This window comes from Mauremys mutica, chromosome 6 (genome assembly GCF_020497125.1).
Source record: "Mauremys mutica isolate MM-2020 ecotype Southern chromosome 6, ASM2049712v1, whole genome shotgun sequence".
Taxonomy (NCBI): Eukaryota; Metazoa; Chordata; order Testudines; family Geoemydidae; genus Mauremys; species Mauremys mutica.
Window position 1 is genome coordinate 25,855,871 of NC_059077.1, and position 13,654 is coordinate 25,869,524.

The window sequence follows — 13,654 nt, forward strand, 5'->3', positions numbered from 1 at the left end:
CTTCGACAACACCGGAATTTCGTCTCTAGTTCTGCAGTGAATTTACACTTTCATTTTGGCATTGTGTTGGGGGTAGTAAGAAAGAGCTCTTGAGGAAACACTAACGTGCACGGTACAAACTCAGAAAAGACACTGAAATTGTCGACGTTGCACTATCGCCACTATGGAAAAATGATCATACCTGTCTGGAACCATAGGGCTAGGAGTCAACTTTCCCTGGTGCACCATTCACCAAGCACCATTTACCTCACTGCAGAGTGTCACGCTCATGTTGTGGCAGTTACCCTCTTTGGGCAGGACTTTCACAAATGAGTAACCGCTCTTCATTGGCATCTCTGTTTGGCATAGCTCCCAAATGGCCTATCTTTTCATTGAATTCAGCATCACGTGGCTCAGGCTGCTCTGCGAACACAGGAAGCTGTCACTTTGTGAGGCCTGCTAGTCTTGCCCCAGAAAATAGAAGTGATTAAAAATAACCACTTATGCTGTGCCCAAGTTTGAGACATGGTTGGGCCCAGCTGCATCTTAGAAGTCTCTCCTTCAGCCTGAGATGTCTGTGTAATGCAAGGGAAACCCTCCACAGCTGAAAGTCTAAAGCAGTCATGGGTACTGTGTGGGATGGCCACAGAAAGGGTTAAACATCCCGAAAAATAAATAACCCTCAAGATATGTGGGAAGATAATGTTTGCAGTTTTGTGTATTTACATGTATATGAGTAGGATCAACAATGTAATCAACGGTCCCTGTCTATGTTGTATTCTGTTAATTCAGAGAGCAAAAAAGCATCTTGGCATTTAAATGAATTGTAAACACACGAGATCTTGGTATTCATCTCACGTTGAAATATACTGTGAATAGTGGAGGAACAAGGAAATTGCCTTTTGTTAATTCATATAGCTAAGTACTGGTGATGGACCTCCTTCAAAGTCATGCTAATTACCTTTTGAACTCCAACTTGTCAAAAGACATGAAATTGTATAAAAGATCCTTGGGTCCTGATTCTGTCATCTTAGATCTGCTTAAGCTTCATTGGGGGAAGTTTGAGTTGCAAGACTGAGGTTCCAGTTATGCTGGTACGCCCTGAATATGATATTTGGACATGGGACCATAACCTATGAACTATTTCTGAAAGAACTCTTTGCATCTACAAAGCTCACCATCTCTGCTATGACTCTGACCCTCAATGACTTGAACTCATGTCTGTATGTATTGATCTTTTAACCATACTCTCTCTCGCTTTTGTTTTTTAATAAATTTTAGTTTTGTTAATAAGAATTGGCTGTAGTGTGTATTTGGGTAAGATCTGGAATATTCAATAGCCTAGGAGGTAATGTGTCCGATCCTTTGGAATCAGTAGAACCTTTTCTTTTATATGATGAAATAAGATTTTCAGAAATCATCATATTTGACTTAGGTACCTGGATGGAGGCCCGAGGCTGGATCACTTTAAGGGAACGGTGTTGTTGACTTCTGAGTAACCAGTAAGGTAATAAAGAAGCTGTTTTATACTGGCTTGATAAATCTAAGTTTAGAAATATCCACCAGCTTTTGGGGGATTGTCTGCTCCATTCTTTGCAGTTCACCCTAACTGAGTGACCACAGCTGGTCACAGATGCATTACAAACATTTGCAACAGGTTTATCTGCGGCAACAGAGATGATCTTATCTGTCTAGTAACCAAGATTTTAAAAGGAGTGCTTGCACTCCTTACGTCTGTGGCATCTGAGACGCTCCCAAAGCACTGCTGGAGAATCACTGAATAACTGTGCAGCCAGCTTCCAACGTGTGTAAGTTAGCATGCCAAAGTCTTCATTTTGGGCACGTGGACGAGCATGAGGGCTCTTAAATACTAGCTGGAGCCTACAGCTTTGGAATTCGGTACCCTAATTTCTTGAACTGGCAGGCAATATCTTAAGTCAACATTATTTTTTCTGGGAGAGTTTGAGAACTACACTAGCAGATAGAGCCTCCCTAATTTTTACACATCATGTATCCATCTACTAATTACAACTCCCACCTGCTTTCTCTTGCTGTTTAGAAACTTCCCATAATGTCTGACTGTGACCCTAGGCACGCCTGTATTCACATGCTACTGCAGCATTTGTACAGAATAGGCCTTGTAAGGTATCATATGAAAGCTAACACCACTGGATATTATCATTGTAAAACGCATGTGCTAATGTTAGATGTGCAGTTGTGAAATCCCTCTGTAATGTTACTTGTGTAAGTATAGAACATGGTAAAAACAAGACAGACTAGCCTAGGTCAAGGTGATAAACAGGTTCATCTTAGACAAAGGAATGTGGGTTTGTCTCAGCTTAATTATTAGCAGTAAAAAGCCATCAAGCTAAACCAGCAGAGGTTATCCTGGTTCTGAACTGCAGACAGAGAATTAAACTGGCTCCAGCCCCCAGACACAGGAGACTGAATCAGGGGGAAGGGGAGGGAGGTGCTTCTTGACCTTTAAGACAAAACAACCCCTTTAGAGATACAAGGAACAGAGAGAGAGAGAGAGAGACTCCATGTTTATCCTTCACCTTGGCAGACAAGGAAATCCAGCCATTTGATCTCTGTGAGGGGCCCTGGCCAGCAAAAGCCTGGAGACTGTGGGTGAAAGAAACCATCTTGAACAAAGACTGTATCTTGCTAGATTGTTTTAGACTTTTAGATGCATGTTTTCACTCTTATTTGCTTGTAGCCATCTCTACCTTTATCCCTTTTTGCTTCGTGTCATTGATCATGTTCTTCTGTCACTAGACTTGTTTTGCTTTCATTATAAGTCATCAGTGTTGTGCAAATTCAGTAAAGTGTGCACTTCCAGACAGCGAAGAGGTTAGAGTGTTTTACTGTGTCTGTAAAAGCAGCAAACCTAACACTTTCCCTGTTGAGGGTCCAGTGAGAGGGACTGGTCCCTGCACTAGGCTGATTTTAGGGTGAATTTGGGGCTGGACGGGCACTAAAGTCAGCCTGCAAGGAGCAACCAGGTTGGGCAAAGCCAAGATGAGGTTGTGGGCTGCTGGCAGTCTGTTGGGGTCAGAGCTCTGGCCCAAAGCTGCACAGCTATAAGATATCCAGGGCTTCCAGGTAAACAGTGGCCGAACCCCTTGCTAGTCTGGGTGAACCTCAGAACATCACACTGACATATTCATGCCTTTGGTTTCAGTTAACATGTTTTTCTCCTGGGGTCAGATGCAATAATCTCTCCCAGCAGTTAGGTTGGAAATCTGTCATAAAACTAATTGCCCATATGATTTAGTGTTTTCTAAGGCCTTGCAACTAATTTTAAATGAGTCTTGAAATGTCAGTGTGTGACAGGAGTTTCTTTAGGAGCTTGTTTCTAAACTTCATAATACAGTAGGCACTATGGAGCACCTCTCTAGCCCAGTGGAGCAGGAAACCAGAAATGTCAACTGAACTGATATAAGCCACATAACAATGGAGCGCATTGCCATGAAGTCAGTAGCACATTTATTAAACATTCTGGGCCAAATTCTGTCATCATTTACACTGGTGTAAAGCTGAAGTAACTCAGTTTACACCAAACAGAAACACGTGACTCAATTAAAAAAAATACATAAGCAAAGAATGTTCAAACCTATAATCGAGTAAGAAAATATATTTATTTAATTCGATGGCAATACTATGGCAAAACTGTTAAATACATGCATATTTTTAAACAGACATAAGCAATATGTCAAGAGTTACACAGCCAAGCAAACTAGCTTAAAATGTATGCAAAAAAGTTGGAATCTTAGCACTAGGTTAGTTATAAATGTAGCATACCATATTGTCATCATGTCTCCCAACATGACGTCACGCTTCTCTTTCCAAGCATGCATTTGTTTAGATGCTCATCCAAAATAAAACTGTCTGCTAATGCATTTTCTTGAATCAACATTTTGTCTACTTGGTGCGTTTTAACTTTATTTAGTAAAGTGCCTTGTGATTATTCTGTTTTAAATTGTGAAGAAAATGTTTTAAATACATAGCAGATTTGGAAATGTATGCCAATTTCAGCAAAAAACTGTAGTGGTAAATTTCTAAATTAGAAATAACGTAAAGGGAAGAGTGTTAAATTGACTCTTTTTCTCTGTCGTCTTTTTCACCTTCATTTATTCTCAGAACTAACTTTATACTTTACAATTTGAAATTAGTGGACAATGCTTTCATTAGTGTTATAAACAGATTCCATTGAAATACATGTAAAAAACATAAAACATTTCTAAACAAAATATTTAGGCTGTAAAAAAATATGGTATAAAAAAGAGACCTAAAAAATCTATTAAACCCATTCACAGTATGTTTTTTTAAACAACAGCATTTTAGTACAACACAATTTCTTTCTCATCACCTGGAGGATTCTACCAGAACCTTTAACTTGTGCACCACCATAGGATAAAGTTAAGAATTGCAATTACATTGCATTCTGGTGGGATTTTAGGCAAGATCTGAATCGAAATAGTTAAAAGTGAAAGTCGACCTGCTTTGCAAGCATTCCAGGAGCTCTATGAAATGTAGTACTGCACATCCTCATTCACTTTTACCATTATATAAAGAGACACTGCCAGATTAAAAATGTATTCTTAAAAATTCATTTTCTTACTTACGTTACAAACTCTTGAATAATCTGAAGCAAAAGAAAGCCCTTTGCTAATTCAATTTGACTTTTCACTAGTTAAACGGATTACTTTTTAAATTTTTCTGTTTGAACAATGAAAATAAATTAGCAACTTTTCTTTATAGTCAATTTCTAATCAATTACACTCTTTAGTTCTCATGCCTTAGTGAAATGCTGCAATATAAGTTGCAAATGTTTGTTTTAAAAAAATTGTTCCAATTAGAATTGTTTAAATCATGAAAATATTTCTGTTGGTGTTAGCTTTTTTTCTTACTACACAGACCCTAACTCTGCCAAATTTTACCTAGCAGTATCTCCTTAAGTGGCATATAATAAAAAGGAGCCTGTGAAATAATTTAGGCTTAAAATTTAGTCTGCCAAGGTTTGAAACTCATGTGGATATTCATCTCCCTTCTCCGGAGAAATTAGCTACCATTTTATGGGCAAAACTATTGTTACACCCGCTGGGACAATTTCTAAGGCTGCAAAACATCACTCCTGCTAGCCTCATTTGATACTTGTTTGCCTAACATGAAAAAGGAACCACAGACATTGGCTATGTTAGAAACACTGGGGAAAATCCAGTGTTAGACAAATGGAAAAGAAAAAAATTATGATGAAAGGAACTGCTATGAGGACATTTAAAAAATAACAGACGGGCCCAAGCTTCAGGATGTGGAACTGGATCTTTAAACACACCAAAGTTTGGAGCTGAATCTGGATTTGGATTTAAAAAACTCCGAAGTCTGAATGTGTTTGGATTTGGGGTTCTTGTTTCTCTCTAAAGAACTGAGAGATACAGAAACAAAAACTACAACAGCCTAAAGAACAATTGCTGACAGCATCCATTTAAACATTAGTTGCACAAGTCAATATTTTACATGCAACAACATGAACCACAATGTAATCATGTTGTGGGAAGTGCAGGTAGTATTCCCCTTTCTTGCACTTTAGAAAACGTTCCAGCTCTAATACATCATATGCCAGAGTGGGGCTCTCTGCTAAGATGTCCTGGGAATTTCAAGATGACTTATTATACAATATGGAAGTACAATATAAGTACAAGTATATATTTGCATAAATAATTTAGGACCTTTAAAAATTAGAAATGATATTAAAACCATCTGAACTAAAGTTCTCATTAAATTCCTCTCCTTTGGAACTGAGAATACTATTTTATTTACACGAGAAGCTAGGACATGCTAGCTATTTATTATAGTAAAACACAGCACAGCTATCCATTTGAGTCTTCCAGTCTAATCAATATTCACGTTTTTCCTTTATATTTCCAATATAGCGTTTGAATGATAGTCAGATCTATTACTGTAGTGTATTTAATATGTAATAATTAAATTGACTAAAAATATAGCACTGGTGATCTTGTTACATTTCTCTCTGGAGTATCTTGCCCCCTCCCATGTTTACAATTTCCTTTGATTCTGCAATTACTCTCCCTCTCTGAGCAATTTCACATTCAACTGAACTTGGGTCAGAGGGACCACACTATACAAACCTGCATCAAATGGCTACAGGGCCCAAACTTGCCTTGCTTAGGTGAACTCAGTTCAGAGGCCTGTATTTTCCTCTCCAGAGTAACCCAGGTTTCTATTTCAGAGGGAAAGAAGTACCCTATCCCACTCTCCTGTGAAACTAACACCCTCATCCCACCATGTATAACAAAGGATACATCTACACTTTGCCCTGGAGGTAAGATTCCCAGCTCAAGGAGACATTAGCCAGCAAAAGTATTTTGAGCTGGGAAATACACTGCTAGCTCGAAGTGCAGACATACTGTAAGAAAGGAATATGCTGAATCTGCCAATTGACTTCAATCTGAGCAACAATATTGCAAGCTGTTTCTACCAGGTGTGGTGCTCATTACTGTATGTAGTCCCATTACTTCAATGGACTAGTTACCATAGTGAGGCCTCCATGGTAGTGAGTGTTTGCAGGATCAAGTCCTAAGCCTATATATGCAGAGAACTTGTGGCAGAGGAAAAAATTCACTATCTGTAACATTAGCTTACTACATTTGATGGTGTATTAACCAGCTTTGTGAGGTATATCACATATAGGCTATTCAAATTTACAACCCTAATTAAAATGTCATATCAGTCTCCATGTATCAGTCAATACAACACAAATAATGAACACAGACTAGAGAGTACACACAAATAAATCAAATGCTACTGACGCTCAGTAATGGAGAGAATACAAAAATCCTTTTAACAAAACAAAATCCTACAAACCAGACATGGCTCAAAATGGAAAAAGCAGCAGCATAAATTATTTGCTCCAGAATTAAACTGCCTGACATTTAAAAATCAAAACAAAAACACATTAACATCTCTTAGGTGCCTGAACAGTGTTAAAACTGAAAAACTAGCCGTGATCTAAAACAGAGTGATAGTGTGCATTGACAGAATCCCTTATTATTAAATTCAACTCCCTTTTGGAAGTAAAATTTATTCCTCCACTCCCCCACTTTAAAATACATATCTACAGGTTTTTAATAAATCCAAAGGCTAAGATATAAAAAAGAGAAATGTGTTGCAAAATTTTCTATTATATGAGAGGCTTTTTCAGAAACAGGGAAAACAAGCCTACCTTAACAAAGGGATTTCATGAGGAAACTACACGGCATCAATTGAGGAGCCTAATTTCATTTGAAACGTGGCTTTCTCCTTACAACTCCCATTAATGTTTATGGAAGTTAAACAGCATGAGAGTAACCTTGGTATGGAAGACCAGTTACGCCTCTACTTTTTTCTTTAAGGCGCTTCAGTGATTAGCGTACATTTGCACAGGTTTGGAAAGAAATTCAATCACTTAACAATACTAGTCATTCAATCCTATTTTACCCTTTCAGACCCAAAGGTTGGCTGACATCTTCACTAATTTGTTATGCCTCTTCCTGGAGATTTTACTGGTGTTTGCACTAATTGAAAATGACAATCTTTACTTTAACATCAGGCATCTGAAGTAGCTTTCAAAGTACTCCACTGTATCTGGGAACTAGCACATAACTGAATTGCACTGCTAGCCAGCCCTAGATTGTTATGAAGACAGCTGCTAACTGGTTTGTAACAATTAAACACACTGTATAAGATATATGCACATACAACATATAGACACACACCTGTCTGTCTCACCTACTAGTCTCATCCCCATTACAGTGGCATAATGTGAAGGGGTATTCAAGCTCTTGAATTGAAAATAGGAATTCTTGGCCATAAATCCCAAGATCAGAAAGCCAGTGCAAGGGATGTAACTAACTCACATTTTTAAAAAGTAAAGTAGCACAGCTGGTGAAAGAAGAAATACCTGCACTCTACTTGAGTTTTTAGGTCACAATGCAGAATGCCCTTACCTTAAGAAAATAAAGTGCTCCCTCATCACTCAGAAATCAAATTATTTCAAATATTGTTGCCTTTACTGTCAATAAATCGTGAAACACACAGTATAACCTGAGAGCAGGTATAGTATACTGCATCTGTCATGGGCTTAACTGATCTTCTATTCTGGGCAAATCCAATTAATTATTTTTTTTCCAATTGTATAAGAGAAACAAAAAGGGACAGTTATCTAAGTACTGGAGATTACCAAATGCTATATCCAGGTAAATGAAGTAAAAGAAATGTAATATAATGGTACTCTGCAGAGATAAAAACTTAAGATGTCTTTGCATAAATATTTATCACAGCAAATAAAACTATACCTTTCCCCTGGAATCAAATTAATCTGCATTATATATCTGCAATGTACAGTTGAAATAATTTTGTTCAATGTTTAATGAAAATAGTAAAGTCTATGCAGCACAAAGTATGGTGCTTGCTTGTCATGTTGAAACCTCTATTTGCAAAGGGCTTTTTGCCACTGTTAATCCTCAAAATGGATTTTAAGATATGAAGTTCAGGTCATGGAAGACTTTGGGGCATGTATTTGTATTTCTTAACAAAATTTGTGTGGTAGCGAGAAGAGTTTGAGTAAGGCCACCACCAGAGTTTCTTCCAATTTGTATTCCCGATTGTGGAGTTTCTCATTTAGCTACCATGGAAGTGAGTTACTTGTAGATATGTATAGAAATCCCAAGATAAATTTAATTTAATTCTGAGCAGTTCAAAAGTCAATTGCATTATGACTTGGGATAAATAAAAATCTCCAAGGATCTACTGTCCTTTGACAGCCAATCCTTTGAAGTTACCTTCTTCACATCCTGAAAGAAAACCTGGTACCCTGCACACATCTGGGAAGTCAATGAGAATTTTGATAATAGACCAAGGTATGGAATTGCTTTTTTCTCCACATTTGCAGAGTGGTCCCAAGGACAGGATGTTCTCTGATCTCCTGATGGAGCAATGTGCCTTTACCATAAATCAGATTTGAAGAGGTTAATACCCTCCTTTGTTTTCTGCCTTTCAAGCCTCACCAAGCTGATTATCAGTATCCTCTTATGTCACATAAAAATCAATACCTGATCCATTCAGTGTGTTTTGGTTTAAGAGAGGATAGGGAACACTTAGAGAAAGACATTCATTTTTATCCAAGAGACTCAGCCAAACATAGATCATGGTAAGTTATGCCACTTCTGAAGTATAAAGAAGAGTGGGTGCAGATACGGAATCTTAGTATTTATTGCTGTGATCAGGTTTAAGGTAATTTTTGTCTGATGGGTGGCCAGATCACAGTTCTACATGCAGTGGATGTGTTTGGTTTTGGAGACCTGTCTTCCTGATCTGCTCCGACTACTTCAGAGCTGTGGGTCTGATACCAAATTCAGCAGGACTGGCTGTCTCAGTGCTCGGTTTAGAAAGCTATTTCTGCAAATTAATTATTTGAGGAGCCACAAATTAATGCTTGAAATAAAGACCTTAAAAGGATTTAGCTAAGAGCTTAAGGGCACACAGTTTTACTTCAATGTTGTATCACATGACCCTCCATCATTTTCTTTTTAAACAATTAAAAAGAGATTTAAGTTATAAAGCGTTTAAAAAACAAAGTCAATGAAGTAATGGCTTGGTTCTTGTGATGCATCTGTCACAATCTAATGTTTATACATTGACGTGTTACAATTAGAGCTGTTTATAGCAGGTTTATGTGACACAGGTGTGGAAACAGAAATACTCAAAGATGATGATTTTTAACATTTCTTTAAACCACACACAAACGCTAATCTTGCCATTAGAGCATTACATCGGGTGACCAGTGCTGCGGAGTAGCTATTAAAACCCATTAATGGCATTAGCTTACCTGGGATCCCCCTTGCCTGTAGAGAAATCCCACCTTATATTTCCACCTAGGATTTGGAAAGAGTGCTCTGTTTGGTAGATAATGTTTCTGGAGTTTAGCCACAGAGAGTCTTCCTGGCTGGTGGGGACTATTACAGATAAAGACCAACCTTTCTCAATGGTGGAGCAAATCTGCCTGGGCAGCTAGTGCTACTAAATGCAATCTATGGAGCAGTCTCTAAATGCAACCAACAACTGTTGAAGAATGAGACTAATCACTTGGGTGGCCTGCTCACGGCACTTTAGTTCTAGACTAATAATGGTCTAAACTCGTCTTTCTAGAAGAAAAAGATGCTTAACCTCTTTGAGGTAGCAGATCTGGAGCTGCAGCTATAAAATACAAAACACATTAGTGCAATATGTTAGGAAATACTACCTCCTTAACCAAAAGAGAAAAAATATAGTGTTTTAAGGTTTACAAAATTAATGCTGAAGTTTAAACATTTTGCAGTTCTTGTTGAGGTTTAAATCAGTGTTACACTCATTTTCCAAGTTTGTACCCCTGAGTCAGATATTGAATAAACATTGTACAGTAGGTACAGAAACTAGTGTTCTGGTTATCAAACAACAAACATGAATAGCCATTGTTTAAAGTGTTAAATGATGATGATATTTTTACCCATGGCACTTTAACTATGCACAGATTAAAGTGCTAATTTCAATGTCTACGTAACAGATTTAATTAACTACCAATCTAAGCATGTAATTTCCAACTGTTAGACTGAAAGTTTACCTACCGCCGTAATCCTCATCTAGACAGTTTGTAAACTGATTTGGATTTAGTTATTCTGAATATTCATTATAAGAACCAGTTAACAACAGAAGTACAACACCTTTCAAAGTAACAAGTTGTATGAGATCACATTCATCTTGAAACACAACTTGAAAGCAGACAGAGTTCTTTGACTAGGATTACGAGGAGATCTAACCTCAAAACCCCTATATCTTCGTAGTGTAATAATTGTGTTTCTATAACTTTGAGTTTTTAGCCTGTATTAAAATGGAACATTAACACTTTAACTTAAATGTGGTAACATTGAGCTCACACAAAAAAAAACCCAAAAAAAAACCACGCTGCTGACTGTCTCCAAGGATAACCCATGCTGATATGACAACACTAGGAACAAGAACTTATTGAATGGCAGGTTCAGACTGAAATGACAAATTACCATGATTGTTAATCATTTGGTTTGTTCTGAAAAAAATGTGTAAAGGACCACCCTGTGTTATTAGGGGTGGGAGAGTCTTCATAATCCTTTGGGGGGATCAAAAACTGTCGAGAATTAATGGAGCATGGACTTCCAAAAGATCCATTTTCATTGTTGCTTTGAATTGATACAGGAGAGTCTGGAGAGTCTAACTTCCAGACATTAGTGTTTGCTTGAGGTCTGTAGCCCGCAGTTTTATCTAAGTCCTCTTCTGTGGGTGAGTGACTCTCCATTTTCATAGCATTAATTGGCAGTTGCATTTGTGGCTTATAGCCTGCTGTAGTGACAAAGTTAATTTCGGGCTCTTCCTCTGGATTAACTTGAGGCTGATACATTGATTGAATGTCAATATAAATGACTTGAGAAGATCCCACAGGTTCCTCTATTGGTGGACTAGAGATCTCCTCCTCAATGATTGGTGGGCAGTATGACACCACCACGTGGCTTCCTGTTCCTAGGTCAGACCCATCTTCAGGAAGCTCACTATCTGCTACAGGGGATATAATTTCTGTGTCTTCTATTTTAAGGACTGTGGATCGCGTTTCCACCACTTCCACACTATTCGGGGTACAAGGGTTCATTTCCAAGGTTTTAAGAGCTGTGTTCCCCTAAAAAAAAGCCACAAGAAAAGCAGGAAAGTGAGGATAATGCAAAAGAATTGGATATTAAGAAAACATAATACTATTTTAGTTCATATAGACAGTACATTAACTCCTCACTTAAAGTCGTCCCGGTTAACTTTGTTACATTGCTGATCTATTAGGGAACATGCTCGTTTAAAGTTGCACAATGCAACGTCACTTGGCAGCTGCCTGCTTTGTCCACTGCTTGCAGGAAGAGCAGCCCATTGGAGCTAGCTGGTGGGGGCTTAGCAGGGTGGGCCGGCAGCCCCCCTATTAGCCCCCCGTTCTCCTAAGTTCCCTGTGTGCAGCTGCCCAGCAGGCTATCAGTTGCTGGCAGTTCAGCTGTCCCTCCCCCCGCTGCCATGTGCTGCTCCTGCCCTCTGCCTTGGAGCTGCTTCCTGGAGCCTCCTGCTTGCTGGGGGGGGGAGGGGCTAATGTCAGGGTATTCCCCTCCCCCCTTCTCCTGCACCCCGCTTATCCCATTTCCAAAGAGCGGGGGGGGAACGACACACACAACAGGGCTCAGGACGGAGGGAGCTTGCTGGCAGGAGCTAAAGGTAATAATTGGAGATATACCAATCTCCTAGAACTGGAAGGGACCTTGAAAGGTCATTGAGTCCAGCCCCCTGCCTTCACTAGCAGGACCAAGTACTGATTTTGCCCCAGATCCCTAGCTGGCCCCCACAAGGATTGAACTCACAACCCTGGGTTTAGCAGGCCTATGCTCAAACCACTGAGCTATCCCTCCCTCCCCAAGCTGCTGTCTCAACTTGCTGATCTATTTAAAAAGGCAGTGTACTTAGAGTGGGGTCAGTGTACTTAAATGGGCAACGCGCATCTCTCTCTCACACACACACAGTGTGTCTCTCTGTCTGCCATGCTGTCTCCCCTCCCTCCATTCGTCCTGCCTTGTAGTGTGAGGCCACATTAACAACAATGGGTTAACCCTTGAGGGCTCAGCCGATTGCTAGTTCATCATTTGGCAGTGAGGCATTCCCTGGGAAATATCCCACCCTCTGACTTCACCACCTCAACCAAGCTTCACAATCATCACTGATGTGTACCAGTATTAAATTGTTTGTTTAAAATTTATACTCTGTGTGTGTGTGTGTGCACGTGCACGCTTGTGTGTGTGTGTGTGTATATACACACACACACACACACACACACACACACATATATACACACACACATATGTGTATACTATAGTCTTTTGTCTGGTGAAAAAAATTTCCCTGGAACCTAACCCCCGCTATTTACATTAATTCTTATGGGGAAATTGGATTTGCTTAACATTGTTTCGCATAAAGTCGCATTTTTCAGAAACATAACTACAACATTAAGCGAGGAGTTACTGTATATTGTACTGTGGTTTGCTTAGTTAAATTGAGAGACGTATCACCATCTATACATTGCAACAGAGCAATTGTTTACTGTTTAAAAAACTATTCAACGTATTCAACTATTCAGCTCCCCCGCTTCCCCATATATCTGTTTGTATATTTGATGTTCAGCTCATTTTAAAATATTTTAGCAATTTCAACTTCAAAAGTATTCATGAATTTTGCCAAAAAATATTTCTAATATAAAGCCAACCACTATTTGCCTTTTATCTTTCTTATGTAATCTACTCTGAAAGCATTAGTTTGACTTTCCATTTACTTCCAATTACAAACTGTGAGTAGTGGGCATGGAGGGGAGCTGGCGAGAATGCCATACCCTCACTTCGCACTGCTGCCAATGTAAGGAGGAAGGAAATTAACAGTTGGGGATAAGCTAGATCATATCATCACTTCTACTGACTCTTGGGACATATCTTCTTGATGCAACTGTACATTTTAGATCAGTGGTCCTCAAACTTTTCCTCTCGCACCCCTCCTTACCAGTAATAGAATGTGTTCTCACCCCCCGCCTCCC

At 39.0% G+C, this 13,654-nt stretch overlaps 1 protein-coding gene across 1 annotated transcript in view; it reads right to left on the minus strand.

The window, feature by feature from the left end:
- Positions 1–5,243: 5,243 nt before the first annotated feature.
- The window catches only part of LIFR (LIF receptor subunit alpha), a 79,985-nt gene continuing 71,574 nt past the window's right edge, over positions 5,244–13,654 (minus strand). The window contains exon 20 of the mRNA XM_045020509.1: positions 5,244–11,722. Within this exon, the coding sequence (XP_044876444.1) occupies positions 11,084–11,722 (639 nt within the window). The 3' untranslated portion in view covers positions 5,244–11,083. The remainder of the gene's footprint in view (positions 11,723–13,654) is intronic.